General features: G+C 35.7%; 1 protein-coding gene across 9 annotated transcripts in view; it reads left to right on the top strand.

The window, feature by feature from the left end:
• Positions 1-2,283: 2,283 nt before the first annotated feature.
• The window catches only part of PJA2 (praja ring finger ubiquitin ligase 2), a 52,303-nt gene continuing 27,691 nt past the window's right edge, over positions 2,284-26,895 (top strand). For 4 of the 9 annotated variants that reach the window (XM_087715789.1, XM_014067574.2, XM_014067572.2 and 1 more), the window contains exons 1-4: positions 2,472-2,584; positions 12,306-12,506; positions 14,308-15,352; positions 18,491-18,676. In XM_087715789.1, coding sequence (XP_087571915.1) covers positions 2,521-2,584; positions 12,306-12,506; positions 14,308-15,352; positions 18,491-18,676 — 1,496 coding nt within the window. In that variant the 5' untranslated portion in view covers positions 2,472-2,520. Of the gene's footprint in view, positions 2,435-2,471; positions 2,585-8,752; positions 8,866-12,305; positions 12,507-14,307; positions 15,353-18,490; positions 18,677-26,895 lie in introns of those variants that run through there. The other 5 variants (XM_087715790.1, XM_014067573.2, XM_087715792.1 and 2 more) reach the window with 4 other exon arrangements.

Here is a 26,895-nt window from a genome sequence, read left to right as displayed (position 1 = left end):
ATATAAATCCGATATCAGTTGATTAATTTCCTGTCTGAAATCATTAAGCGTTTTGAGAAGAAATTCTTGTGTTAGCAAATCTCCCGTGGAGGGTGTAGGAGACAAGGGTAGCGGCTTCATAGCAGTTTTTGAAGATATGTTATTAAGGAAGCGCTTCTGTTTAGATTTGGGAGCCATTCCAGAGTAAAAATAAAAGACAAGCAATCAAGCGAGCCAAAAATCAAAGTCTCTGCTCCCCTCAGTTAATCTTTTAGCAATTAGTACGGAGAAGCCTTCAGGAGGGTAGGGCTGACTAAGTACGTCACATCAAACACAAAAGCTACGAGATCGCCATCTTGTGACGCAGCTAAAAAAGAAAGGGAGCCTTTTGCGAAGTTGAAGCTGGTATTTTAAATAGTAATGGAAGAAATTCCTCAGGAATGGTCCCCGCCCGGATTGACATTTAAATAGCTTAGCTTTGTCCTGGGGGGGGGGGGGGGGCAATCTGCCTAGGGCTGCAAAAAAGGCAGCGCGGAAAACTGGCCGGAGTAAAGGCTCAGCTAATGTTGAACCTCTTCTCCATTCACAGCAAAAAAAAAGCTATGAATTACAAAGAGATCCTAACGACTGACCTTCTCCCTGCCCCTTTCTGCCAGAAAGGGGAGATATCTATAGATCTTATAAGATATACGAACCAGAGTCCTGACAGGAGCTTCGTTGAGCTCCCGACGGCGGCAGGCTCCTCCCCCCGAAGCCCAGAGCAAAATGTTTCTTATCTTCTTTTTATGCCTTCTTCTAATTCTACATACTGTATCTGAACTAAACAAAAACTATATTTGCTATTCCCTTACTTATGTAGATGTTATGTAAACAAAGTAAGTGCAGTAGCAAGGAAATATTATGGTATTGTTGCAATACCATCATGTTTTATAGCTATTTTGATACCTTAGTTATAGACTAAAATTGTTTTGCATGTAGGTCTGCAGTGTAATCTTTGGATCTCTAATAAAACAAACATCAGATTGCAACACTAATGTTAAACAATATTGACCAGAGAGCTTCCTCCATGGTTAAATAATTTGACCTACTACAAGGCAATTTATATATCCCTTAGAAACATCAGGGTGATACTTGTTTTTCCATGATGTGGTGAATTGATCGGTTTTCTCATTGCCATTATTTTATACTAGAAGAAAAATGCCTTTCAACCTTCTATGTATTTTATACTTTCAAAGCCACAGTGTCTATTTCAGATGTCCTAGTTACAGGCAGAAAATTAATCTATATAAAGTGATTCTTCCTGACTATGCATTCTTACTATAAGCTAAATTAGGTGTTAAGGGAAGGAAATTTTCTTTTAAGTCTCTTCCCTACTGACATGTAAAGCTGCCTGATTTTAAAATTAAAGACTTATTTGGTCACTGACATATTTAAATAAAAATCACCATGCACAAACTATCTATATGAAAACATATTCATGTGTACTGGACACTTTAAAAACTTGGTTAGAACTTTTAAGTTATGCGGCTTCTATTTTTATCATTATTTGGGACTTAAATCTAGAGGACTGTTTAGGCTGATAGTTGCATAACATTCTATGTATTTCTCATTATACACCAGGATGTAAAAATTATCAAGACGTTAAACATTTGAGGCATGAGGGGTGGAAGCTAGCCAAAATATTCAAAAATAATCTACGCCTGAGTTGTAGCAGTGGATTCCGGTGATATGTTATTGCTTTTTGTATAAAGATTAGTTTCTGCTGATTTGAGGCGAGGGCATCGGAAAAACCTCTGCCTAAGTCCCCGGAAAATTTGCTGCTGGAAAATGAAAAAAACTCTATTGGTCAAGATGGCCTGATTGAGAACACGGAGGGGAAAGAAGGCAGCGCTCCCCAAATACCTGAAAAAGAATCACACAGATAGAATACAACATGTTCTTTATTTCCCAGAGAGCTGGCCACGGAATAGTGGTTTTTTTTTAAAATTATTATTAATATTTATAAAAAGGCGGACTCAGATTAGATACCAAGGCAAACTTCCTAATGAGGAACTTGACAGTGGAGCCTTAGGCAGATGGAGGGTTTTCCAATGCAGGACAGCGGGCTCTCTTTTAAGCTGTATTTTGCATTTCGCAGGGACTGGGCAAAATGGCCCCTTTCGGTTCTGCGATTCTGGCTGAGATGACAGCAAAAGCAGCCCATTCTCTCTAGACGTCCCGGAGACCGGGAGGGGGAGGCGAAAAGAGAATTGCGCGCTCTGCCGAGAGGAGAGCACACAACGGCGCTGTGCATCACTCCGAATAGGTGGAGTCGCAGATGCGGCGACGGCCCGGGAAAGGCGGTGGGGATAGACATCCGCAACCTCCAACCCCCCCAGGCCCAGCCCACAGAGAGCCGGGCTGTTCCATCCAATCTCTGTCTTATGTTCCTCCTCGATTGGACCCTGTCGGCTAGGTGAGAGCCGGGATTGGTCGGCGTTGCCCAGGCCGCGGGCTGGATTGGCTCGGGTAGCTTTCAGTCCGGAGAACGTCTCTGTGTGTATGTGCGTGTGTGTGTTGCGACTGCCGCTGGTGGTGCCCTCTCGGCCTTTGGCTTGGGAAGCGGGTAAGTGGCGGCGTCCGGAGTTTGGAGGCCGCCGAAGGCTGGGCGAGAGACGGGCCGGAGATGCTTGTGTCCATGTGGGGAGTGGGAAGAAGAAGGCGGTGGCGCTGGTTGGCCCTCCGCCTCCTACCTGTCTCGGCGTTGCGGCCTGTGTTGGAGGAGGGAAAGCAGGCCGCGCCTTCCAGGCCGGTCCCCCCCCCCCCCTCCGCCTGATCTTGGTTGTGGCAGTCCGAGGAAAGGTCCGGGTTGGGCTGATGCCCTGGGTTATTCTGAGGCTGATCCCAAGGGTTGCTTGAGCTGAGGGGAGGAAGCGGCCGAGGGCGCGGTGACAGGGTTGCGCGATACGGCATCCTATTATGGCAGGAAGGAGAGATGGAGGGTCGGGGTTTGGGGAGGGGGGAGGAGGGCTTGCGGACGTGAAGAGCTGAATCTTGAACTCGCTTCTGGAAAAAAAGGCTTTATTCGGGTCAATGGGAAGACGGGGAGAATGCGGTGGGGTGAGGTTCACTTGACAGCTTTGCCAGGCTTGGACTGTTTCCAGGCTGCTGGGTTGGGGAAGATTGGGGACGTGTTCTCAATTGGTCCGTTTAGGCCGGAACCAACCGAATGGCTCTCTTCCGCATTGAAGTGTTTGCTTTCTGTACACCAGAAACTAGGTAGGCAGTGGGGAATTGTTTTAAGCAGCCTGGAGGGGCCTAAATAAGTTTTTCTCTTTTATGCGACTCTTAAATTGGGACAGACACGTATACAGTATCTTTACTGGGGTTTTTTTCCCCATCAGAATGTTTTCTCTAATTTGATACCAAATCAGTCTTATCAAGAGGTAGCTAAAACTTTTGGGTAAATAGAAAAAAGACTGGCTCCATCACATCAAACAGTTCTGAATCATCCCCCTCCCCCTCACACACACATCTTGTGCCTGTATATAGGATAGATATTTCTTATCCACTTTGGCTTACATCATGTATGCATGTATAATTCATCCTGGGCACCCTTTTCTTGAACTATTACCAACTGGCAGATTGTACAGGTTAATTTAAAAAAAAACAAATAGACGGAAAAACAGCTTCTATCCTAGGGCAGTAACCATATTGAATTTTATAGTATAGTGCAGTATCAATTATATAGAAAGTAAAGGATGAATGTTTGTGTTTTTATTTTTATAGTTATAATGTACACTGAAGAAGGCATTTAATTTGCAATGTGCAATGATAACAAAGTAAGCTAAACTAAAGCTTTACACATTTGAGCAAAATGTACTTGGAATGATTCTATTTTCCTAGTCCATATTTCTTCCCTGAATATCATTTTAACTCTTGACCAATCAAAACTAGTCATTAACTAGCATTTCATAGAATATCAGAACATTTATTCTAAGTCTGGCTAAACATTTTCATTTTCACTCTACCATCAAACGGTGTGATCCAATATATGGTCAGAAAAGGTTATGTTCTTTTATTAAAAAAAATGCTTCTAGGTGACAAGCAACTGATGACTTAATGTTATCCACATATCAGAATTGAGGATATTTAAAGCAAGGCACTATCTTAGCAAGTGACATTCTTTTTTTATTTCCTTAGCTGAAAATAAGAAAAAACTACTGAACTTAAATATATGGGTAAAGGTTTAGTGCATTGGTTAAAATAAAAATGAGAAAGATTGATTGTATTTATACATTCATTTGATTTTAATTAAGTGCAATACCTTCTAAAAGTTGTACACTTAATAAATTAAATGGAAAGTGAGTGCCATGCTAAATCAGGTACTGTTCTTAATTTTTAAAATGTCTAAATTGAAGATGCATTTTCAAATGTTCATTTATAATGTGGCAGAGTTTATTTCTGCATTTAATACACTCAGAGGAAGTGAGGGCTCAACAGTTATAGACACTGAGCTTGTCACCTGGAAAGCTGACAGTCCAGGTTTGAGACCTGAGCAGTGCATGATGGGGTGAGCTCCCATCCTTATCCCACCTCCTGCTCATCTAGCATTTTGAAAGCATGCAAATGCAAATAGATAAATAAGTACCACCACTTGGGTGGGAAGGTAACAGCATTCAGTGTGCCTCTGTGCGTAGTCATGCTGGATACATGATCACAGAAATGTCTTAGGACAATGCTGGGTCCCTCAGCTAAAAAATGGAGATGAGCACTACTCGTTATAGTGAGCACTTCCCCCTAGAGTTGGACATGACTGGATAGAGAAATCTTTACATTTACCTTTTTAGTGAACTTACATTAAATGTTTTAATAGTAAAAAGTGCTATATGATTCCAGTTGATATGGAGTGGGTTTTAGGAGATCAAATATTGTTACATTCTAAGATCTATGCTTAAGAGTGTTAAACCTATTCTTTTCCCACAGTTAAATGAAGGTAATGTCCTCCCAATTCTAAAACTGAGTGGTTAGAGAAGGAAGAATTCATGAGAAATTTTAATGTGAGAGGGTGGAGGGAGGCAATAGGTCTGTATTGGACAAAATAGCATGTAACATGAATCAATGAAAATATCAGGATAAGATGTTATGTACTTCTTATGTACTTTTTGTCATAATTTAAAGTTAAGATGTATGTGTGTGTGTTGTGTGCAATATTTTTTACCAAAATAAAAATGTAATTGCCTGGAGGCAGAGCAATGTAATAGAAATAGTTATCTCAAAATGGCCGATGCTGTAATTATAAGAGTATTTAACTTTTCAGCTGGCAACAGTGAAATATATTGTACACGGTATCAGTATCAATGTTCCAATAGTTTTAAGCTATATAAATAAGGTGTAAGAGTGTCTTACAATTGGTTATTTAAATAATAAATAATAAGGAAAATAATTATTAAATTATTTTAATATTAATAAATATTTATAAATTATTACATTTTTTATATTTTATATTTATAAATTATTAAATAATAAGGAAATATTATCTTTTAACAGAATATGAACAGATTCACAAAATTGTTAAGAGATTTTCTTTACAGAAATGCCTCAGAAAGAACTTACTTCTAAAGTAAAGTTCTAAAAGATTTACAGAGAAAAATGTAGAAAAAAAGAGTTAGTCATTCATATGTGCTTGAAAGTATGATTTTCCAAGTTTTCCAACTCTTTCAGGCTGCAGAATCTGTTAATTACATTTTTGGAACCCCTGATTCAAAGGCAAAGTGTTAATGACATAAAATTGGCTATACAATGAAAAATAAATGGTAATTATAAATTTTGTTTATTGAAAGGATTTATTTAAAAAGTATCTTTTTAAGCGAATCCCATGTTGTCGTTTAGCGAGGATGTCATAAAGTCACCATTTGCAATTTCCTGCCTTCACAATTGACGTTGATTGTAGGAAACTAGTAAAGGTTGCAGCTATGTAATTGCAGGGATGTTGCACCAGCCAGAACTTTTGAGGAGCAGACATAAATACCACTCCTTCAATACTGTGACAATAAAGCAGGGTGAAAGACTGCCTTTAGATCTGGTAAGATAGAGTTGAAGTAGCTTATCTCTCATAGAATGGGCAAGGAAGGATCTTCCCTCAAAAACTGCATATTCTGATCAGTGGAGGTAATTCACAATACTTTTAAGATGATATAAATATGAGAATGGGTTGGTCTAATGTTCCAAGGTTTGAGGTTTTTTATTTTTTTTAAAAGTAGAATAGTCCTATCAGTACAGTGAGAATATAGTGAAAGACTGTGGGGGGCGCATGCAGAGGGGCATGTGATGGGCGCACACACATGCACAGGGTGGGGCACATGCATGGGGATCACGTGCACTTTGCATTTTGGGGGTTCGGGCATGTGCACACGCATTCACGCATACACTTATGTGCTTTGGGCACTCACTCCGGAAAATGTTAGCCATCACTGACTTAGCAGGAGAACTTCCATTAAGACCAGAAAGACATGGAACCTTGGTTGAATGGAGTTGGTTCCTCAGAAAGAGAGAATTAGAAATATGAAGAATTAGAAATTTGAAGAGCAAAAGACAATGTATAAAATAGTACATGAATGGAAACTAGAAAGCTTTGCAAGGTTAGATAAGCATGGAGAGATATATTGAAAAGTGTTGGCATAAAATAATAAATCTGTATTACTTTTTAAATTGTTTTCTGCCTTTAATTTTCTTTGTCCATTACATTTCACCACTTTTCTGTGCTTTGCATAATATTGTTTATCCTGAAAGGGAATGGTCCGGTGGGTTATTTCCTCAGTAAGAGTTACAAGATACAATTAAATTTCCTAGGAGAAACAATAGAGGCAAAACATACTTGTTGCAAGGTATTAAAACATGTCCTTTTGTCTTCATTAAAATAAAAAAACTCACAGGAAACAGATCTTAGAACTTTATAGCCACAAGAGTTGTTCTTTAACTCTTTTTTTAGTTGTAGTGGGAAGAATAGTTTCTTAGATGTTAGGCTAGGATCATTTTTCTCTTTTAAGACTGACAGATTCTACTATCAAAGGTAACTACATCAATATAGTATAGATATATTGCTACAAGAAAGTGTCTCAAGTAATGAATATAGGAACATTTGCAAATGATGATTCTAATGCATATTGTCTATAAAAGAAACTATGTATTCCAAATCTTATCACTTGGGTCAGCTAGATTCCTATTAATTCCCAGATAAGGCAAACAAAAACAGTCCATTACTTCCAGGCTTTCAGTGTGATTAGGTCAGTATTTAAGGTCCTGAAGATTAGAAAAGCGTGTAAGTACTAAGAATGTAAGTACTGGATATTATTAGAGCCGAGGTGGCGCAGTGGGTAGAGTGCAGTACTGCAGGCCACTTCAGCTGACTGCTAGTTCAGCAGTTCAGTGGTTCAAATCTCACCGGCTCAGGGTTGACTCAGCCTTCCATCCTTCCGAGGTGGGTAAAATGAGGACCCAGATTGTTGTTGGGGGCAATATGCTGACTCTGTAAACCGCTTAGAGAGGCCTGAAAGGCCTATGAAGCGGTATATAAGTCTAACTGCTATTGCTATTGCTATTAAGATAGGATGTCAAAATTATTAGTATGCTATACTATTGATCAATGGCCTATTAAGGTGAAGAGTCTATGCAGATACAAGATTTCTAGGATGTATTGATTAGATTAGACAGTAATCTTGAAATACCCTGTAGGTATATTGTAACTTGAGTTATCAGACAATTGATATGCTGGGAATTCTATGGTTATAATCACAGTATATCTGTAAATCACAATAAAGTTGATTTACTATTTATTAAGTAATTTTATAGTGCAGACCCTGGTGTGCACAAGTATCACCTCTACTGCAGGAGCTGCCGATTTGCTTCCAGGTCAATTCAAGGTGCGGCTTGTCACTCTTAAAGCCTTTCATGGCTTGGGACAAGGCTATCTGAGAGACCCTCTCTTGCTGGTCACATCTACCCGACCCATTGGAGCGGGGAGACAGCAAATGTTGCGGGCCCCATCCCCAAGGGAGATAAACCTGATGGGACCCAGAAAAAGGGCCTCCTCCATGGCTCCCTCTCTCTGGAACATCATTCCACCAGAGATTAGAAGGGCCCCCATTCTAATACTCTTCTGGAAAGTGCTGAAGACTTGGTTCTGACAGCGGGCCCGAGCAACCCAGAGTGGGATGTAACCCATTAAATGGCTCATGCGTTCTGCTGTTGCCAGGGCGGGAGGTGATTGTATTATACTAATGTATTTGATTCTTTTTATTAGTTTTATTGTTTTAAATGTGGTTTTATATTCTGTAAACTGCCTTGAGTCGCCATGAGTGAAGAGGTGGCAATATAAATTAAATAAATAAAAATGATTGCGCATATAAATAATATAATTTAATTTATCATTTACCTTGTAGAACAGCCTAATTTGTTAAATATTCAGTTTACAACCCAAGTCATTGCGTTCTTTAGGAATGGATGTTATTAAACTATGGGTAATAAGTCCATACATTTTTAGAACCAAATAAATTGAATTTCATATGGATGGTTCTATCATCGTTGGAAATATTCTGATGAAATACTTACCATTCTGGCTCCCTATATGGTCAGTATTTTTTTCAATTTCTGTAGGAGACAATAACCTTATTAAAAGCAATGGAAAACTTAATTGCAATGTACCATTTCTTTTAGGCACTTTTTTAAAATAAGAGGTACTTTTAAACTTGGTTTAAAAGGTGCTAATTAAAATCATGTGATTGGCATCATACAGGTTTCATGGACAAATAAAATGATAGATCAAATGGACAGACAGATGGCAGAAAGAGACATACTGGGAAAATATGGCTCAGACTGAAGTACTTTCTTACAGGACCCTGCTGAATTGTAGGTATTCTGAAATAATCAGACTTTGATGAAAATATACATGGAACTCAGGAACAACTTTCTACATATAAGGGACAGTTCAGATGTTGCAGAGAAAATTATTGAAAACACATCATGAGTTTACATAGATTTTGTCTTGAGAGGAATCTTTCTTCCTCTATTCTTTGGCTATCTTTGGTTAATGTTAAATCAAAGTTCAGAAAACCTCTTTAGCGGCAGTCTATGGACAATCTTATTCAGAGATGCAATGGATTGGAAGTAATCCTAGAACCCAGATTTGGCATTGTAATGTGAATCAAGTTGTAGAAAAGATAATGATTGCAAATTAAGTATGAGCATGAAACATGTGCCTTGATAAGCATTGGGCATTTGAACCAATAGTTCAATTTAACTAAACCTATAAAATCAGTTTATACATCATAAATTATTAACTTATTGGACAGGTGGCATCTAAATGTTACTCAAAGTATATTTTTCCATATTCCACTACTCTAATTGTAATGTAAAATGGATTGTGTGGATAGAAATCAAAGTATATTAAGCAAATGTTGGCAAGGTTTTATGTTACATTTATGTTTTGTTGGTAATGTTTTGTAGTACTTTAGTTGAAATCAATAAGGTTTACTTTTGATAGAAAAATATATAATGGCATTATAGGTCTATAGTAAGTAAACAGACATGTATACAAATTTTTATTTGGTTGAATATAAATCCAATATATAGTATATTGAATTATAGATGAAGAAATCATATTACTAGCATTAACATGATGCAGATTAAATATAATAGATTAAAATTGTATAGTCAAAGAGAATATGCTTATTACATTTTTTCATTAACTAGCAAGATTATACTTAGACTTCATCTTAATATGTAGCCGGATATGTTTGCTAGTTGCGACTCTGTTATTTTCCTTTGAAACGAATGTAGTTTTTATTCCAACAGAGAAGATACACATATTCCTATAGAAAATTTCAATGTCCTGCCCAAAGTTTCATATCACAGAGTTCATTCTCATTTCAACGATAAAAGGTGAAAGAATTAGAAAAATTATGAATTAAATTTTCATTCAGAAGTGATAGACCAGGGGTGTTAAACTCATGGCCCATGGGCCGGATGTGTCATGTGCTGGTCCCGCCCCCACCTGACTTGGTGAAGGAGAAGTCCTGTTATGTCATGTGACATCGCCATGACACGAGTTTGACACCCCTGTGAGAGACCATCCAATACAATTTGGAGTAGGTATAACTTCATAAAAACAATGTGAATTTGAAAGAACAATAACTTGCAGAAGGAACTAAATACTGAAATAAAAAAAAATATTTATTTGTAGTGATCTTCCTGTGTTCTACGTGTGTTTCATTACATACAGTCCCTCCCAATTCTTAATTTTAGAATTATTATTGAAATGTTGAAGAACAGTTAACTTCTTCCAGTCTTGATGTCAGATATCAGTTAAGAAATTCTGAAGCTTTATAAACCAACTAGCTCATCCTCTGTATCTCAGAGTTTTGATGCACCTGCTAAAGATTGGAATACAATTTGGGTTTTAAATTATAATGTATATGATGCTATTCAAATATTTTAAGTGAAATCAACCTATAAATTTAATTTTTCAAGGTAAATATACTCATATTCCATCTTTTGAACCCTAATTTTTTAGTGGAGTTGCTGGATTTTGTGGATGTTTTATAGAAGCTATTAGAAATGTTTACCATTAGAATGCCTATAGTATGCAAAAATATTTTTATGGTGGGAAATGGTGAAAACTGGTAAAATACCAGTTTTAAGAAGACATTATAATGAAGCTAAAAGATAAGTAACTGGCATGGTGATTATAGTAATAAATTATGACTAGAGAAGATCACATTCATACCTAGTTATAGAGTTTAAATGATGTCTTGAGAAATATTATTTCCCAACCCAACATATTTTACAAGATTATTTCTATTAAAAAAAATGGAAATACTATAGAGGTTACACTTGGGCTCCTGAAGGAAAAATGGTCTATAAATCTACAAATAAGGTTCTAAATATAAAGAAAGACAGTTGCTGACTTTCAGAATACAAAACAGTTTTAAACTTTATTTATTTAGTCAGGTTCTTTTCCATTCCAAATATAGTTATGGAATATTTTGAGAAATTAAGGGATTTTTCCTGCCAAAAGATAGCTGAACATTTTGAGGAACATGAGCAAAATTTTTCATTAAATATTTTGTCTAAGATGATTTGTATATTAAATTTTATTTAATATACACTATGAAAATGTATAAGTCACTATATAGTATCACAAAATGGTAAGTCGTCAACAAAATGGGCATTACCCAAATTCAGTTTTATAACAATATTGAAAATTTTCTATGATATTACAAACCAATTCTAAGCCATTCGCTAATTGAGACAGATATAAACTACAGAAATAAACTAAATTTATGCTTAGTATCTGCCTGGTATGGATTTGTTTCCAATTTTGCTTATATAAAATAATTCACTTATCTAGTTCAGTTTAGAACGCTTGTATATCTGCTCACTTGCTATGTCCCCAACTTTCAGGTCTCTTCATTTTATTTCCCATAGCCCCCAGATTTATAAAGAGACACATACACACACACGCTTTCTTTACTTCTCCATTTCTCCCTTTTCTTTTATAAAATCTAATATGGTTAAGGCTAGAAGACATTGCAATAGCCTCTAGCTGAGTCATTATTTTTCTAATGGAAGATTGCTTAGTATTAAGAGAACTAATTAGAATTTGAAAGGTGAAAAGTGATTTGTTTGACAGTTCTTACTCTGCTTTCTGCTCCACTAAATTAAAAAAAAACATACTTTATAGTATACATTAGAATATTAAAAATTATAAATCCTTTACATTGTGCCAAGGACGTTCACAAATATGATACACATAATGGGTGTCAAACTCAAGGCCCGGGGCTCAGATCCGGCCAACGGGGGTGCTTAGATCAGGCCCGGGGGGCTGCCCTGGAAACAGCAAAGGTCTGGCTGATAGTGTCTCTGCCAGTGAAAATGGAGCTCACGAGCTCTGTTTTTGCTGGAAGAGGGTTGCAGGAAGCAGTCATAGGCAAAAATGGAGCTCGGGACCCGTTTTTGTTGGCAGAGTGCTCAGGCCACCTCGAGTGATTTTGAGCTGGCCATGCCCAGCCTGGCGACGCCCATCCTGTCTCCCGAGGTCAAACACAACCCTGCTGTGGCCCTCAATGAAATAGAGTTTGACACCCCTGATATACATGAGTCCTGTATTACTGTCACTAGAATAATTGTATTGATTGATTCTTTGCTTTCATACTAATTGATATTCTTTTGTTAGCATTTATATTTATACCACAAATATGTTTAGTATTAAAATTAAAATTAAATTAATTAAAACTATGTTATATTTAGAATTACATTTTCCTCCTTTCCCCTCTCCCCCTCTCTTGCAGTGATGGGTCAGGAAGCTGGAAAACCCACATGGCCAAAACCAACAGGAGGCTATCAAACTATTACAGGGAGAAGATATGGAAGAAGACATGCCTATGTCAGTTTTAGACCATCTCTGATGAATCAAGAAAGATATTCAAACCAACAGACAGAAGAATGTGAAGGATTAGAACTAGACAGTGTTCTAAAAGAAAATTTATTGTGTGTGTGTCACATAATTACAAATTATTATTATTTGATTCAGAGAAAACTTTCTACTTAGGACAAACATTGTACAAGAAGCTAGGATGTTGTGAATTAAACATAATTTGGATATATCGTATTGATCTTTTTTATCTATAACATATATCTGAATAATATGTAGTTATTATGTGTAATCCAAGTCTGCTCCCAAGTTTGCATTATTTATTTTTAAGTCAGCCTGGCTTATATAAAATAGATGATAAAAGTAGGTTATTAGTGCTCAATTTCTTTAGTTATACATTCAAATATCATATCTTTGAATATTAATATTTTGGGATATTCATAGTTATGCTATTATCTACCACACTTATAATTTCTAATTCATTATTATTTTTCAGGTTGCTTTAATTGGTATAGTTTGCCTTTCAAAATTATTAACATATGATTGCTTCTTTCTATTTTGAATACTATCAAATTTCTGTGATTGTTTTTGCTAAATCTGCTTGCATTTTAAATTTCTAAGAACTATTAGAAGTTTTCTTCAATTAAGTTGTACAAAATAATATCCCTCAATTGTTTTACTGCAGTCATAGAGGCAATATTACGTAGGATGTCCTTCTATTTATTTCACACATTTACATATTATTTTACCAAAGCTGATTCACAACACATAGAATGTGAATATTTTATTCTATAAAGGATATTATGTGTACCATTAGAATAGTAATCAGAAGTGAACATCAGTAATTAAATATCTCAAATTTCATCATTTATTTCTAAATGAGAAACATTAAAGAGGAAATTTGATAAAGGGAACGTGGAAGCAAATCTAGAATCCATTAAAATCAGTCAATGAAACATCTGTTCACAAAGTAATGACACTTCTTGTACCATGTTAAATGAAATACTATATATTTGGGGTAATTCTGTTTATTAATGATAAAATACCCTATTCCTAATCTATAAGAAAACTATTTTTTCTAGTAGGCAATTGCATAAGATTTTCAGAACAAGATTGTTCATAATGGAGGCAGCAAATTAATACTGTATAATGATTTGGAAGTAGTATATAGCATGCTACAGCTAATTATATAATTTCATTGTTTAAATACATAGTCTGATTCAGCCATAGAGAGAACTCAAAATGCTGGTTTATTGTGAACAGTTAAGCATGGTAATGAATGTGGGTTTATTGCTAGCATCTGCTCTTTATGCCTCTTATTTTTTAAATCTTTATCCTTATTTATTTATTGATTGATTTGTTTGCTATCCATCTCATCTTGAGGTGATTCTTTAATTTCTTTAGTGCTACATCTACAAAGTCATTATTTGTTCTACAATTCTAATATAGTTTGTTGAGCAAGTTAACAAGCTGAACATTCTTGTTTTTATGTATCCCTGAAGAAAATGGAGGGAAGATCCCTGATTTGTGTGCTTGATTATTCACAACAAACCAAGAGTTTTTTCAAATTATTTTTCCATTGGAATAATGCCAATAAATGGCATATTAATAACTTTATTGATGTAGTACTGAAAGATGAGGTAGAATTGCAAATTGTTGCAAATATATTTTCTTCCAAAAATGAGAAATATCTTAGATTTTGATATCTAGCCACTTTTTTTAAATGACGTACTGTATATATTCATTATGTTCTGATAATTTATACTTGAGCCTATACCACTTTGCTAGTTTGTTTAGAAAACAGCTGTAGATTGATACAGTATCTTTAATTACTGATTTTTATCATGTCTGTTTTATTTTATAATCCAATAACTGGTCTTATCCTTTCAATGTATCTTTCTTTATAATTCTATATAAAGGTTCCAGTCCACATGTTCCCGTATGTTCTCCATTGGTAGATGCGCCATTATTACCAAATATTGGATCAGAAGAACCTGCTTGTGAAGCTGATTCTAACCACGCTATCACCATAGATACTTCCATGTTTTCTCCAACGTGCTACAATTTGTGTGATCACCAAAATGTTGCCAACAATGAGAATTCTAATGACAATGTGGAGTCTACTTCTGAAGAGTGCAATAATCTTCATGGCCAGAATGGAATAGCCTTTGTAAACATTGACTCTTATGAACCAGACAGCAGTGATGGAGAGGAAGATAGTTTCCAAAATGCTATCACATTAGCTAAAGAAGAAACAGGACTGTTTCAAGAAAAACTGGACAATATGCTTTCTAGGTTAGAAAAAGATATGGACTCCTTCAGTGATCTGCAGTCACATCTGCCTAGTTTCAGTCATAATACCATAAGTAAAAGTTTTGAAGATCTTAGACTAGTGCCTTTTAGAAGACTTTCTAGCATAGAATCAGATACTGTTTATCAAAACAAGTCACTTTCGAAAATATCTAATGATGAAACTTTAGCAAAAAGTAACCTTATTTCTTATGATTTAGAACAGAAAAACAGTACAGTTGAGCCTACAATTAGGACACATGTTGGAATTTGTAATGCACTGAGTACTACAAGCATGAAAGTGGACCAAGAGAATTCAGCTGAATTGGTAGTAAGACCCAAAGTTAGAAAACAGAATCCTGTTAGTGAGATTGATAAAAAACAGTCTGTAATGAATGAAGAGGAAGAAAAAAGAAGTAGTAAAATGTGGACTGATAATGTGGATGATCAGCCATGCAATGCTGAAATTATCTCAAAGCATAGTAAAGAAAAAAAATCTAATATCATTTTTGACCCCAAAGAGTATGAATTGGCTGAAAAGAAAGTAAAAAATGAACCAAGGAAACACAATACAAGTCTTCAAGAAAAAAGTAAAATAGATGATAGTGCTTTTTGGGATGAATTTGAAGATTGTGGTATAAATCTATCTAATTCCAACAAAGATGAAGATGACAGGTAAGTTTTAAAAAGAAGTTTAATTTTACATTTTCCAAATATTTGATCATTTTTGGTTAATATGTGTACATTTAAAATTGACCAAAAATTCCTGAATCCTCAATGTTGCAGTGTTATAATTCCTTTTCAGATATCATAGTGATATCTGAACAAAGTATTTCTTCCAACTATGTGATGTACTTACAACTTGCTGGATCAGGCATTGTACCTTTAAATGCCATATTCTCCACGGTTTCAACAGGACAGTCCAGGATGGGTTATTCTAGTCTGCTAGCTCGTTGACTGAATTGAAAGACGCCTCCTTGGTAATGGTCCTCAGTTTTTCAATTCAGTCTCAGCTCGCAGGACTGTTTTTTATGAGCTCCAAGCTCAGATAAGTATGATTTTTCTTCTTTTTCGTGGTAATGAGGCTCCGAAAGCCCATTTAAAGCCCCTGAAGCGCCACACACTCTGGTCTACTTGCTCCTTCTCCTTAACTCCTAGAAGCACGTTATAAATTTTAGTTTCAGCTAAATATATTCATGTACTTTTTTCTATCAATAAGCAAATAAATGTTTTGAGAAATTCTACAAAAATGTGATTTGCAGTACTTTTGTTATTGGAAATAAATTTATTTTACCAAGAAGAATACTTTAGTGACTTCTACAGCAACATGGCTTGGATCCCAAATCATCTTACTGGAATAGAAAAATACTCAAATGTGTTCAGAGGAATGCCATCAAAATCCTTACAATCCTATGTTCCTGTACAAGCTAGTGTGGCTAGTTTTTAAGATTATAACCAATCCATTAGTCTTTTGTAATGATTTTTGAGGGAAAAAGTAAGAAGACGACTGTTACATAAGAATTCCGCTGAATGATCTCTCAATGAACATTAACAACGAAATAGCATAAATGTACTTAATTTTTTCTTCAGTGGTATTGTCTAAACATCCTAAGAGCATTTAACAATTATTGGCATATCATAGAAAGTTGCCTATGTTCAGTACTGTGTCTGTAGTTAGTAAAAAAAAAAAAAGGGCAATGAACTGAAAAGTGTAAGACATGATTAAATGCATAGGTAATATCCCGTTTCATACGATCAAAGAGAGTTTTCTTCTTAATTCAAAAGTTGGTCCAAAGGGTTGGGAAACCCTCCAGAGCAAGTACAAGGTAAACAATTACCACCCCTTCAATTAGTTTTATGCTTCAAGACTTTCCATTGTGTTCTATTTGTTTTGAACTGCACAAATGCAGTGTTAATGCACTTCTTAGGTTTGATTAAGCTGGAAATTATACAAAATTATACAACCTGTAGACGTATGGTTAAGATAGTACAAATATGTTCAAACTGAAATGTTCCATCTGCCAAAACTACTACTGAAACTTAAGTTGCAGGGAAGGTTCATCATACATAATCACTATTAAAGGATTATGATACTTCCTAATAAATAAGATTTGGGGTGTGTGTGAAAGGAATTTATCACAGCTTACAATGTTTTTTCTGAATATTTGAATGCATTTTCTTTTCACTATATCTCTGTCAAATATTATGAATCTGCCAGAAATGTTCCCCCTTTAAATCTGTGTTGAAGAATTGAGAAATGCTCAGTTTGCTTTGTACCTTGAACCTGGCTTCCAAAGGAAGAAACATTAACCTAAGATTAATACATTACTCCAACTTTTCTCCCAGGTGATTACCTTGCTTTCCTTAGGGGTGAGGAATATCCCATTGTGTACAGTTGGGGTCTCTTGAAGATGAAACATACCTTCAAATAAAGAATACAATTTTTGGAAGCCTAAAATGGAGGCTGAGGATTTTTAGAAGTCTGAAACTGATTTAGATTTGTTTGTACAGTATATGCCTAAAGGAAGGGTTTAGTAGATTTGGAACACAAGCAAAATATTCTGAAATTATGTCTACCATTTTAGTATTTAAATGGGAAGGCTTTAGTTTCATAATTTTAGGATGGTAAAAGTATTTTATAGTAAAAATATTACCTAGATTTGAATGAAAATAAAATTTTCAAGATTTTTTAAAACAAAAACCCATCACAAAGACCAATGCTATTTTTCTATTCTTATTATTATTGCATTAGATTTATCTCTCTTTTATTTTGCATATTGAATCTACTTTGTGATATACGTTATTTAATAAGAAAAATAGAAAATAATGGAAGTATTCATAATACGTCTTAAAACTGGCAGCATTCCAAGTTTGCTGTTAATCATTCCCTTACTGCTTACAGGCATTGCTGTCCAATATCATTAGAAAAAGGCTTTGGACTTTAAATGTAATTAGAAAGTACTGAAATTTTCCAGGGGTGTCCTGTTAGTAAATAGTTCAGAACTGGGATTATGTAATGTTGAAGATAAGGGATAAATGAAAAATAGTACAAAGACCATAATTTATATATAAAAATAAAAGCTTTAAAATATTCAGGAATTTCTGTTCTGTATCTAGTGATTTGGTTGATAATCTTGATGTTTATAGGAGCAAATTACCTTTAGCAAATTTGATTCCACCAAGTTACCAACTGCTTATTCATTCATTATTTATTTACAATTTCTGTTTAACAGTTAGGTATGTATAAGAAGAAAAAGAGAGTAATATATGATTGTCCATAAAATTGTTTGTTTCATCATGTTCTCAGCATGTTTTTTAGAAGTTTATTGCCAGTCTTGTATTATTAAATACACATTTTCATATCAGAAATGAATTTAAAGAAAGTTTTATTTTTCTTTGCATCAGGCCAGTTGTAGTCTAATGTTGAGGATTCTAAAGTCTATTATCCAAGAGAGGATTTTAATAAAATAGATCCTAATTTTCTTGGTGCTCCTTCAGATTACAAATATTGTATTTTATATCTTTGATAGGAGGTAAGATTAGGATTTCAGAATGAAAGAAGCAGTAGGGTTTTGGTTTTTTTGGTCTCACCTGGGAGAATTCGTAAGGGATTTTTTTTTTTATAATATGATTTTAGTAGGAAATTATCTCCTACTCTTACGGGACAGAATCATCCAAACCTGAGCATGTTCATATCTAAAGGGGAAACTAGAGATGCTTTTAGATCTTTTCCATTTTATGCTCAGCTTGATTGAATCATGGCAAATATTAACTATCAAACTTTAAGTGCAACTGGACTCTCTCAAATTGCAGCTCAGAATGCAGTGATGGTGAATGGTCTGCATCCCTGCCTTCTTACTTTTCTGTGACTGTGAAAGATCAGTCCTCCAGTGATGAAAGCTGGGAGACACTTCCAGGCAAAGAGGAACAGGAACCTGAAGAGCAGAGTGATAGCAGTGGTGTGGAAGAGGAACATAATGATTTTGGTTTCCAATCACGGTATGTCATTCTAATCATGAATTGCTTTTTTATAAACAAAAAAACTGCTATTTTCGTTTCAAATATGTTTTATTTTCATTTTCATTTCATACAGTCACATATATACTGTGCATGACCGGGGCCATATAACATTGAGCAATAAACACAGCCATCCTTGTCAAAAATACTCCCCAAAATACAAACCCAATATACCACTTCAATCCTCCATACACCCTTTCTTTCACCCCCCTCCAACTTTCCTTTCTCCCCTCCAACATTCCCCTCTCCTACTTCCCCTCCCCCTCTATCACTCCTTTCTCCCAATACACTCCCTCCCTTCCATCTCACACTCCTTCCGATCCTCTCTCCCACCTTCTCTACCCCTCTTTCTTCTTTCCCTCTGCTCCTCCCTTCGGTGTATTTCTACTATCTATCAATATATTCAGCTTCTTATTTTTACACTAGAATTAAAAAGGCAACAGTATACAAGTGCAATCATGTTACTTTAAAATCTGGCACATACTATATTTCCCCCCTATGACCCCACCTCCCTCCCCCCCCCCGACTTCCCAGAGCCCGTACACGGTATAGCTTTTTATCAAACACAGTCTAAGATATATTAAAACCAAGGAAATTTTTTTTAAAAAGGAAAAAAAAAAGAGAGAAAAAAGTCAGTAAAATCTCTGCGTTGAACTCAGCTTCTTGCCATTACACAAACTTTAAGCAGTTTACATTGTTCCTAATCTTAGTTGTTTGATTACCTGCAGGATTTCCCCAGAAGTTATTTGTTGGTTCAACTTTTGCCTGTACTCTTCTCTAACTAGGGGTATTATCTCTTTATCTAAGTATCTGTCTCTATCTAAACCCTTAATTTTGTCCCCTTTGTGCCTCCTTCCCTCTATAACACAATTTGGATACATTTCAAATTTTCTTTTGATTTCCTCTTCCAATTCTTTTCATTTTTACCCTTGTTTATGTCTATGTATTTTGTTTATATTCATCAGTACTCCTCTCATATATGCTTTACTTACATCCCCTACAAATTCCATGAATATACCCTTATTCATATTCAGAACAAAGTATTCAGATGGCAATTTTTTACAATCATTAATATACTTTTCATATCTAAATAAACTCTCATTCGACCTCCAAGACCTTCTTGCCTGCACTACCCTTCCCAATTCCGTCCAGACTGGGTTATGATCCAAGAGGACCCACGCCGCAATCTTTGTCTTCTTCACCCTAGAAAATAAATCATTAGTGATTTGTATAAAATCAATCCTTGAAAGGGATTGATGTCCATCAGAAAAAGGGGTGAAGTCATATGCCTCTGCATTTCTTTCTCGCCAAACATTTCTCAATTCGAAGTTGTCCATCAAGTCTTTTTCCCTTCTAGAATTAGGTCTAATACGATATATCTTCCAAAGGGATCTGCTTCAATTAACTCAGCCTTAATGTCTTTTCTTAAGTATACAACTATACCATTTTTCTTTTCCGTAGCAGAGGTCACAAAATATTGACCAAGTTCGGGGTTGAGCAGATATTTTTGATCAGTTGATTTGATATGAATTTCTTGCAGACAAATTATATCGTTCTTGAACTGTTTGAGATAGTGAAATATTTTCTTTCTCTTCTGTAAAGAGTTCAGACCATAACTCCTTGATCAATGGCCGATGATTATTGAGATTGTTGCAATATGCCTTGTTTTCCCATTCGTCTGGTAGTCATACGGCTAGATCTTTGTTCTCTGGTCCCTTGCCCTTCCGGAAGGAGGAAATGGTGCTTTTTGTCTGGTAGTTGTGTGGTTTGCTGTTTATCTTGTCCTTCTCGTAGTCTTTCTCCAGATCCAGATAATTCAGGGTGTCCCACCTTCAGGGTCTTGTGATAAAAATCTCGGGCTTCCCATACAGAGTTGAGACAATATTTTTGCTTATCAAATGTAATTATGATACCAAATGGTACATCCCATCTATACTGTATCTGACGGTTTCTGAGTTCTTCCACTAGAAAAGCATAATCTCTCCTGGCATTTAGCATTTGGGGTGGTATTTCTTTCAAGACAATCAAGTCCTGTCCGCCAATTTGAAGCCTGGTATTATAAGACTCTTGTAGTATCATGTTTCTAAACTCTCTTGTAGTAAAGTATATAATTACATCTCGGGGGAGTTGCCTCTGTTTTGCCACCCAAGAGTTAGCGTTATAAATTTTTTCGATCTGCCAGTCAAAGTTGGACCCCGGTCTTTCCACCAGACAGTTAAAAGCCTCTGAGAAAATCTGCTTCAAGTTCTCCTGTTCGTTTTCACGCAGCCCCCTGACTCTTAATGCAAGCTCCATCTGTAGTGTATCATAACAATTTGTTTTTCAGCGTTTTCAACTTTTTGTTGCACCACTTCAATTTTGGATGTCAAGTTAGTGTTGGCTTCATCAAGAACCTCTAGCTTATCTTCCATTCCAGAAACATATTCTGTCAATACAGTTACAAGTCCCACCATATCGTCCTTTGTTTTGGCAATCCTAGTATCAAGCTTATCATATAAGTCTGCATTAAATTTCTTTATCTCCTCTCTGAATTCTCTGAGAGTTTCTAAATTCTGCTCTCTAAATTCTCTAAGAGTCTCAAAAAAAAGTTCTTTCGTTAGCAAATCTCCAGTAGGGGGCGTAGAGGGTGGGAGCTGCAACTTTGTGCCAAGTGCGTGAGATGTACTCCTAAAAAGAGGTCTCCCCGAATTTAATTTTGATGCCATTATATCTTTTCTTCAAACAATTATTCAACAATTATTCAAACTCTGCTGGCCCGTTGTGTAGCTTACGAGGGAAGAAAGTATTAAGTTCCCTCTTTCTTTGTTCTTAGAGGTTTTTCAAAAGGTTTCAGAAAAGAGCATTGTAACAAAGCAGGTTTCAAAAGATTAGCATTGTAACGAAACAGTTCATATTCATCTCTGTTTGGAATGTCTCTATATTAACAAGGAGTCTTTTGAAGCTTTTAAAAGTTGATAAGAAAAAAGTCTTGTAAGCTCTTCAGAGAAACGAAACTAATTAGTAAGAGAATGCTATCTGGCTGTTCCTTTGATCTTTTTCTGCCGGACAGTTAGGAATGTGGCACCCGCCATTTTAGGAGCTTATTTTTTTTAGAAACCAAGTGCACAAAGAAAGCTCTTTCTTTAAAAAAAAAAAGGCAGATAAGGTTCTCAGGTACGGACTCTGCTTGTATTAATCTCAAATAAATATATCAAAAATTGTCCTAAGCGGGGGTTCCTTACTTTGCGCCGTAATGATTACAGCAGAAGTTTCTGGCACGGAGATGTGATTCAGCCTTCGGTCGGCCCCCCTTCCATTCGCAGCAAAAAAAAAAAAGCTGCAAACTTCAAAGAAAAGCTCTTACCAGCTGGATCTCTCTCTCATTCTTCTTTGCCTGAAGAATGAGGTATCTACCAGGTATTTAGGCAGATAACGCGGCCAGGAACCCGGGGGCAGCTCGTTAAGCTGCCGCCATCAGCAATCCCGCCCCGGAAGTCCAAAACTGCTATTTTATAAACAAAAAACTATGCACTATATAATCTACACACAATGTAGAAAATGTACATACACAAATGTTTATATTGTGTACTACTACATTATATTATACTGTATATATACAGTGTTACTGAGAGCAAAGGAGAAACACAGAAATTGAGTGGAAATTGATCATAAAGGGAGGTGTATGGATTAAGGAATTATGTATGAGATTTTGAAGGAGAAGATGTGTTTAATACAATTTTGGAATGCTTTCCTGACTTGAGCTAGCTGCTGATCTTTCTAACCTTAGCAACAGCGATAGAATCAGAACACCCTTGAGTGAGAAGGAGGACTAAAAATCAAATTTAAAATATTCTTTCTTAAAAACTCTAACATAACAAAAACTTAAAATAGAATTTTCAAAATATATTTAAACAGGCTAAACATATATTAAATTTAAATAAATATATAACTTGCATAGGTAGTCCTCAACTTACAAACAATTACCACTATTCAAGTTATGACAGCTTCAGAAAGGGTGCTTTTTGCCCAATCTCTTTCCTAAACCCGTGTTTCTGTTTTCAGGGAAAGAATCAGATATATATTGGTGATAACAGACGTGCTAGATCTTATTGACAAATTGAACATTTCAAAAAGGACCAGGCCTGAATGGCACCCACCCAAGGATTATTAAGGAGTTTAAAATTGAAATTGTAGACCTACTAACTAAAATATGTAACTTGTCTTTATACTTGGGCTCTGAGGTGAAGGACTGGAAAGTTAGCTAATGTAACTCTTTATTTTTAAGAATGCCTCACAGGGAGATGAATGAGATTATAGGTCTGTCAGTTTAACATCTGTTCTAAGGAAGTTAATGAAAACCGCTATTAAGGATAAAATTACCAAACTTTTGGAGAGACGGGCCTTGTTGAAGAATACCCAACATGGGTTTTCTAGGGGAAAGTCTTATCTAATTAATTGAACAGAGGTTTTTGAGGGTGTTGTTAAGCATGTGGAAGGATGAACCAATAGGAACTGTCTGCTTAGATTTTTCAAAAAGCCTTAGATAATGTCCCCTTTTAAAGACTTTTCATTAAGCTTAACAGCTGTGGAATAAAAGGCTAAATCCTTTTATGCACTAATCAAATCAAATCTTTTTATTATAGGCAAAGACCAGCATAAGAGGGTGGGATAGAGTTAAAAAGCATAAAAATATATCAGAATAAGTTATTACATATGAAAAGCTAAAAATCTAAAACAAAAATCTAAAAGGATTCTAAAAAAACACTAAACGAAGGAGCTGTGCACAAGCATAAGAAAGCACAGCAAACTAAATCTATTTCACTACAACTGACTCTAGAATAACCAGCTGGGTGCTCATTAAAACTGGTTTATGGTATAGGGTTGTATCTTTAACTTTTCACTAGGCCCATCACTACATGAAATGAGACTGGTTTACAAAATGGCAAATGTAACTGAAGGAATAATTCATAAGAGAATTACCATCACACAAAGATTTAGGCTTCCATAAAATATATTTGTACAATATATTATACTCTTGTTATATTCCTCAGTAATTAACAAGGAATTATGTAATATATATATACTACTGTCTTGCTTTTTCTCTCTGGTGTATACTATTACTCTTTTTGGCCATTTATTTAATTGTCATAAATGCCAAAATAGCAACCAGCGCAGTATTTTAAAGCATTTAAACACTTTAGAAAATAAACTAAAAAGGAGAAACTTGCATTCTTGTTTTGGGTAAAACAAAGGGAATTGCTTCACATGCATTCTGAAATATCACAATACTTCAGGCAGACCTCGTTTAGCAACTTCCTCAGTCAGCAAATATTTGGAGTTTTAAAGATGAAAATGTAACTTTGCTTTCAATGTCCACATTTATTACCTTTGCAACATCTCTCTCTTTCCATCACATATTTGCCATTAGAATCAATTTGGCATTGTTCTTTTGTGCCTGACCCATTTTTTAAATCTTCCCCTCACAGAGTGAAGAGATTGCCTAAACAAACAATCTCTTTCTGAGCTGCTTTTCTCTGAAGTGCAGCACTTCCTTAAAAAGTGCTAACTGCAAGTTAACAAGTCATTTTTGTGACAAGACTTTAATCATATAGTAACATGGTGTCCCTAAAGTCAATGATTTCCCTTAATGATTTAATTTTTGTTGCTGTTAAAGAATATAAATCTTAATGAATAGTGAAAATATGAAGATTCATTTATGGGAACACAGATAGTAAGCATGTACAGGGCGGGGCATAACCTTTTCCTAGGGGGTCACAGCAAGATCGACAGCAGTTTACAACTTCCGCGACACCTCATTTTAAAGCCCATAAAAAACTGAATTGAATGAGCTATTAAATGTTAAATTTGCTTTAAGAATGGCTGGAAAATTCGATTCGGAAGAACAAAGGATCATTGACAGAATAAAATGCATTGCCTTTCGAGAGGCTCGCGATGCTGGAGCGACGTTTATCAATCAAAAATGGATTGCAAACAAATTGAAACGTCATCCGGATTGGGTTACTGATAATTGGAACAAAACAGCCCAAGAATGTTTCACAAAATTTGGAGAAGGGCGTCCTCTGCAACTGTCCCAAGAAAGCAAAGCCATCATTGCAACTGGCAGTCGCAAACAACGAAAAGGAAACCGAAAAGTGGCCCAAGAAATCCTTCAAATTCGTGGAAAATGAGTTGATCAAAGGACAATCGGCCGATATCGAGAACGAGAAGGTTTGAAGCCATTCCACGTCATTTGCAAACCATTGAAAACTCAAACACACGTTCAAGATCGGCTTTGGTTGTGCGATTGGTTGAATGGACCGAGGAAGATTTTCTTCATTTGGCGCCATCTGACGAATTCTTCGTTTATGCCATTCGAAAACCGAATTTCCAGAACGATCGAATTTGGGCTAAAGACGTCGACGACATCGCCAAACATGAACGATATCGACAAATCGTTCGCAATCCGACTTGCATCGGGATTTTCGTCATTTTCACAGCCAAGAAACTGCATTGGGTTTTGAAGGATAAAGGGGAATCCTGGGATGGCAGTTATTTCCGTGAGAAAATTTTATTGGAGAATGTCATTCCATTTCTCAGTGATCCAGACAATGTCTTGGTGGTTGGTGAGGCTGTCTTTCTTCATGACAAAGCTCCTTGCATGCGTGCAAATGCGACTCAGCAATTGTTAAAGGAAAACAATGTCGAATTTTGGGGCAATGACGTCTGGCCGGGAAATTCGCCAGATCTCAATCCGGCAGAGAACATTGGGGCCATAATTAAGGATGAAGTGGAAGCTCTGATGATTCAGGAGCAAGGTCAAAATCGATATTCGGTTGAAACTTTGAGAATGAATTTGGAAACTGTGTTGAAAAATCTGGAAAATCGAACGGAACTGTTTGAAGATTTGTTGTGTTCTTATCCACCTCGTTTGAATGCTGTTCGAAGGGCTAATGGTGGTCATACTGACTATTAAATCGTGTCAATAAACTCAGTTTTTGATGGGCTTTCGAATGGTGTATGAATTATTTGTGTTGTTATTACAAGTGTTGCTGTGACCCCCTAGGAAAAGGTTATGCCCCACCCTGTATATGATATCAACATTTTTAGGGGAAAGTACATTAGAATCAGTTGATCTTTGTCTATCTAGATTGGAATGCATACTTCCCACTCGAGAAGTAAAGACGCTTAGTCCAAAATGCTAGTCTAAAAATAGTTAAAAATACTGATCTTATTTTTAATGTTACTATCTTGCTTACAATATTTTGGCCTTAGTGCAAAGTCATATTTAGAATAATAATACAGATTATTTAATTTTATCAAATGTTATATTACATTCAGATACAAAAATAGGGAAAATCTGCAGATTTATCAAAACAAAATCTCAAATTGATTAAACCTTTTTAGACTTTTAGTCTTTTGGATCATTTTCTCAAGAAATGAATGAACATGTATACTTTTTCATTCATTTGTATAAATAGATTCTCTTTATCTAGTTTTAGGACTTCTGTGGAAAACAGATTTTTAGATCATATTTACACAAATATTATTCAAAAGGATTCAGAAATGTGTGAGTACTACAGTAGCTAGTAAAAGTTTCATCTTGCAAAATAGAATATGATAATTTCAGCCTTTTGCTTACAAATTGATGTTTCGCTTTCTCAAGCAGCAAATCTACTTAATCCTTGTTTTCTTTTGTTTGGTCCATTTTTAATATATATTTTTTGCAGCTTCAGCTGATTTTGAGCTTTTGGTACTGTATATTCAGGTTGTTGTGTCACACTCAAGACTTGGATTTATGTGCATGCTTCTTTCTCCTATATATTATTTTAAAATTTCAGCTCATTATGCATCCATAGTAGTTTCCATTTTTTTTCAGATTTAAATGGATGTATTATCCAATACTAATTTTCAAAATCTTCCACATGTATTGAATTCTTTTCTTTTGAAATTCTATCCAGGTAATCCTAACGGATATATCTCCAACGTAAAATCTAATGCACCACTGTTTATTTTTTCTAACATAGTTTGGTTTCTTTTTGTATTGGACTAATTTAACTACATAAAAAGATAGATGTTTTAGACTAGAATAACAGAGTTGGAAGGGACCCTGGAGGTCTTCTAGTCCAACCCTCTGTTTAAGCAGGAAACCCTATACCATTTCAGACAAATGCCTATCCAACATCTTAAAAACTTCCAATGTTGGAGCATTGACAACTTCTAGA

This window comes from Thamnophis sirtalis, unplaced genomic scaffold (genome assembly GCF_051295495.1).
Source record: "Thamnophis sirtalis isolate CommonGarterSnake01/CBP01778 unplaced genomic scaffold, rThaSir2_p1.2 scaffold_5, whole genome shotgun sequence".
Classification (NCBI taxonomy): Eukaryota; Metazoa; Chordata; class Lepidosauria; order Squamata; family Natricidae; genus Thamnophis; species Thamnophis sirtalis.
This window is presented reverse-complemented; position numbering and strand designations above follow the sequence as displayed.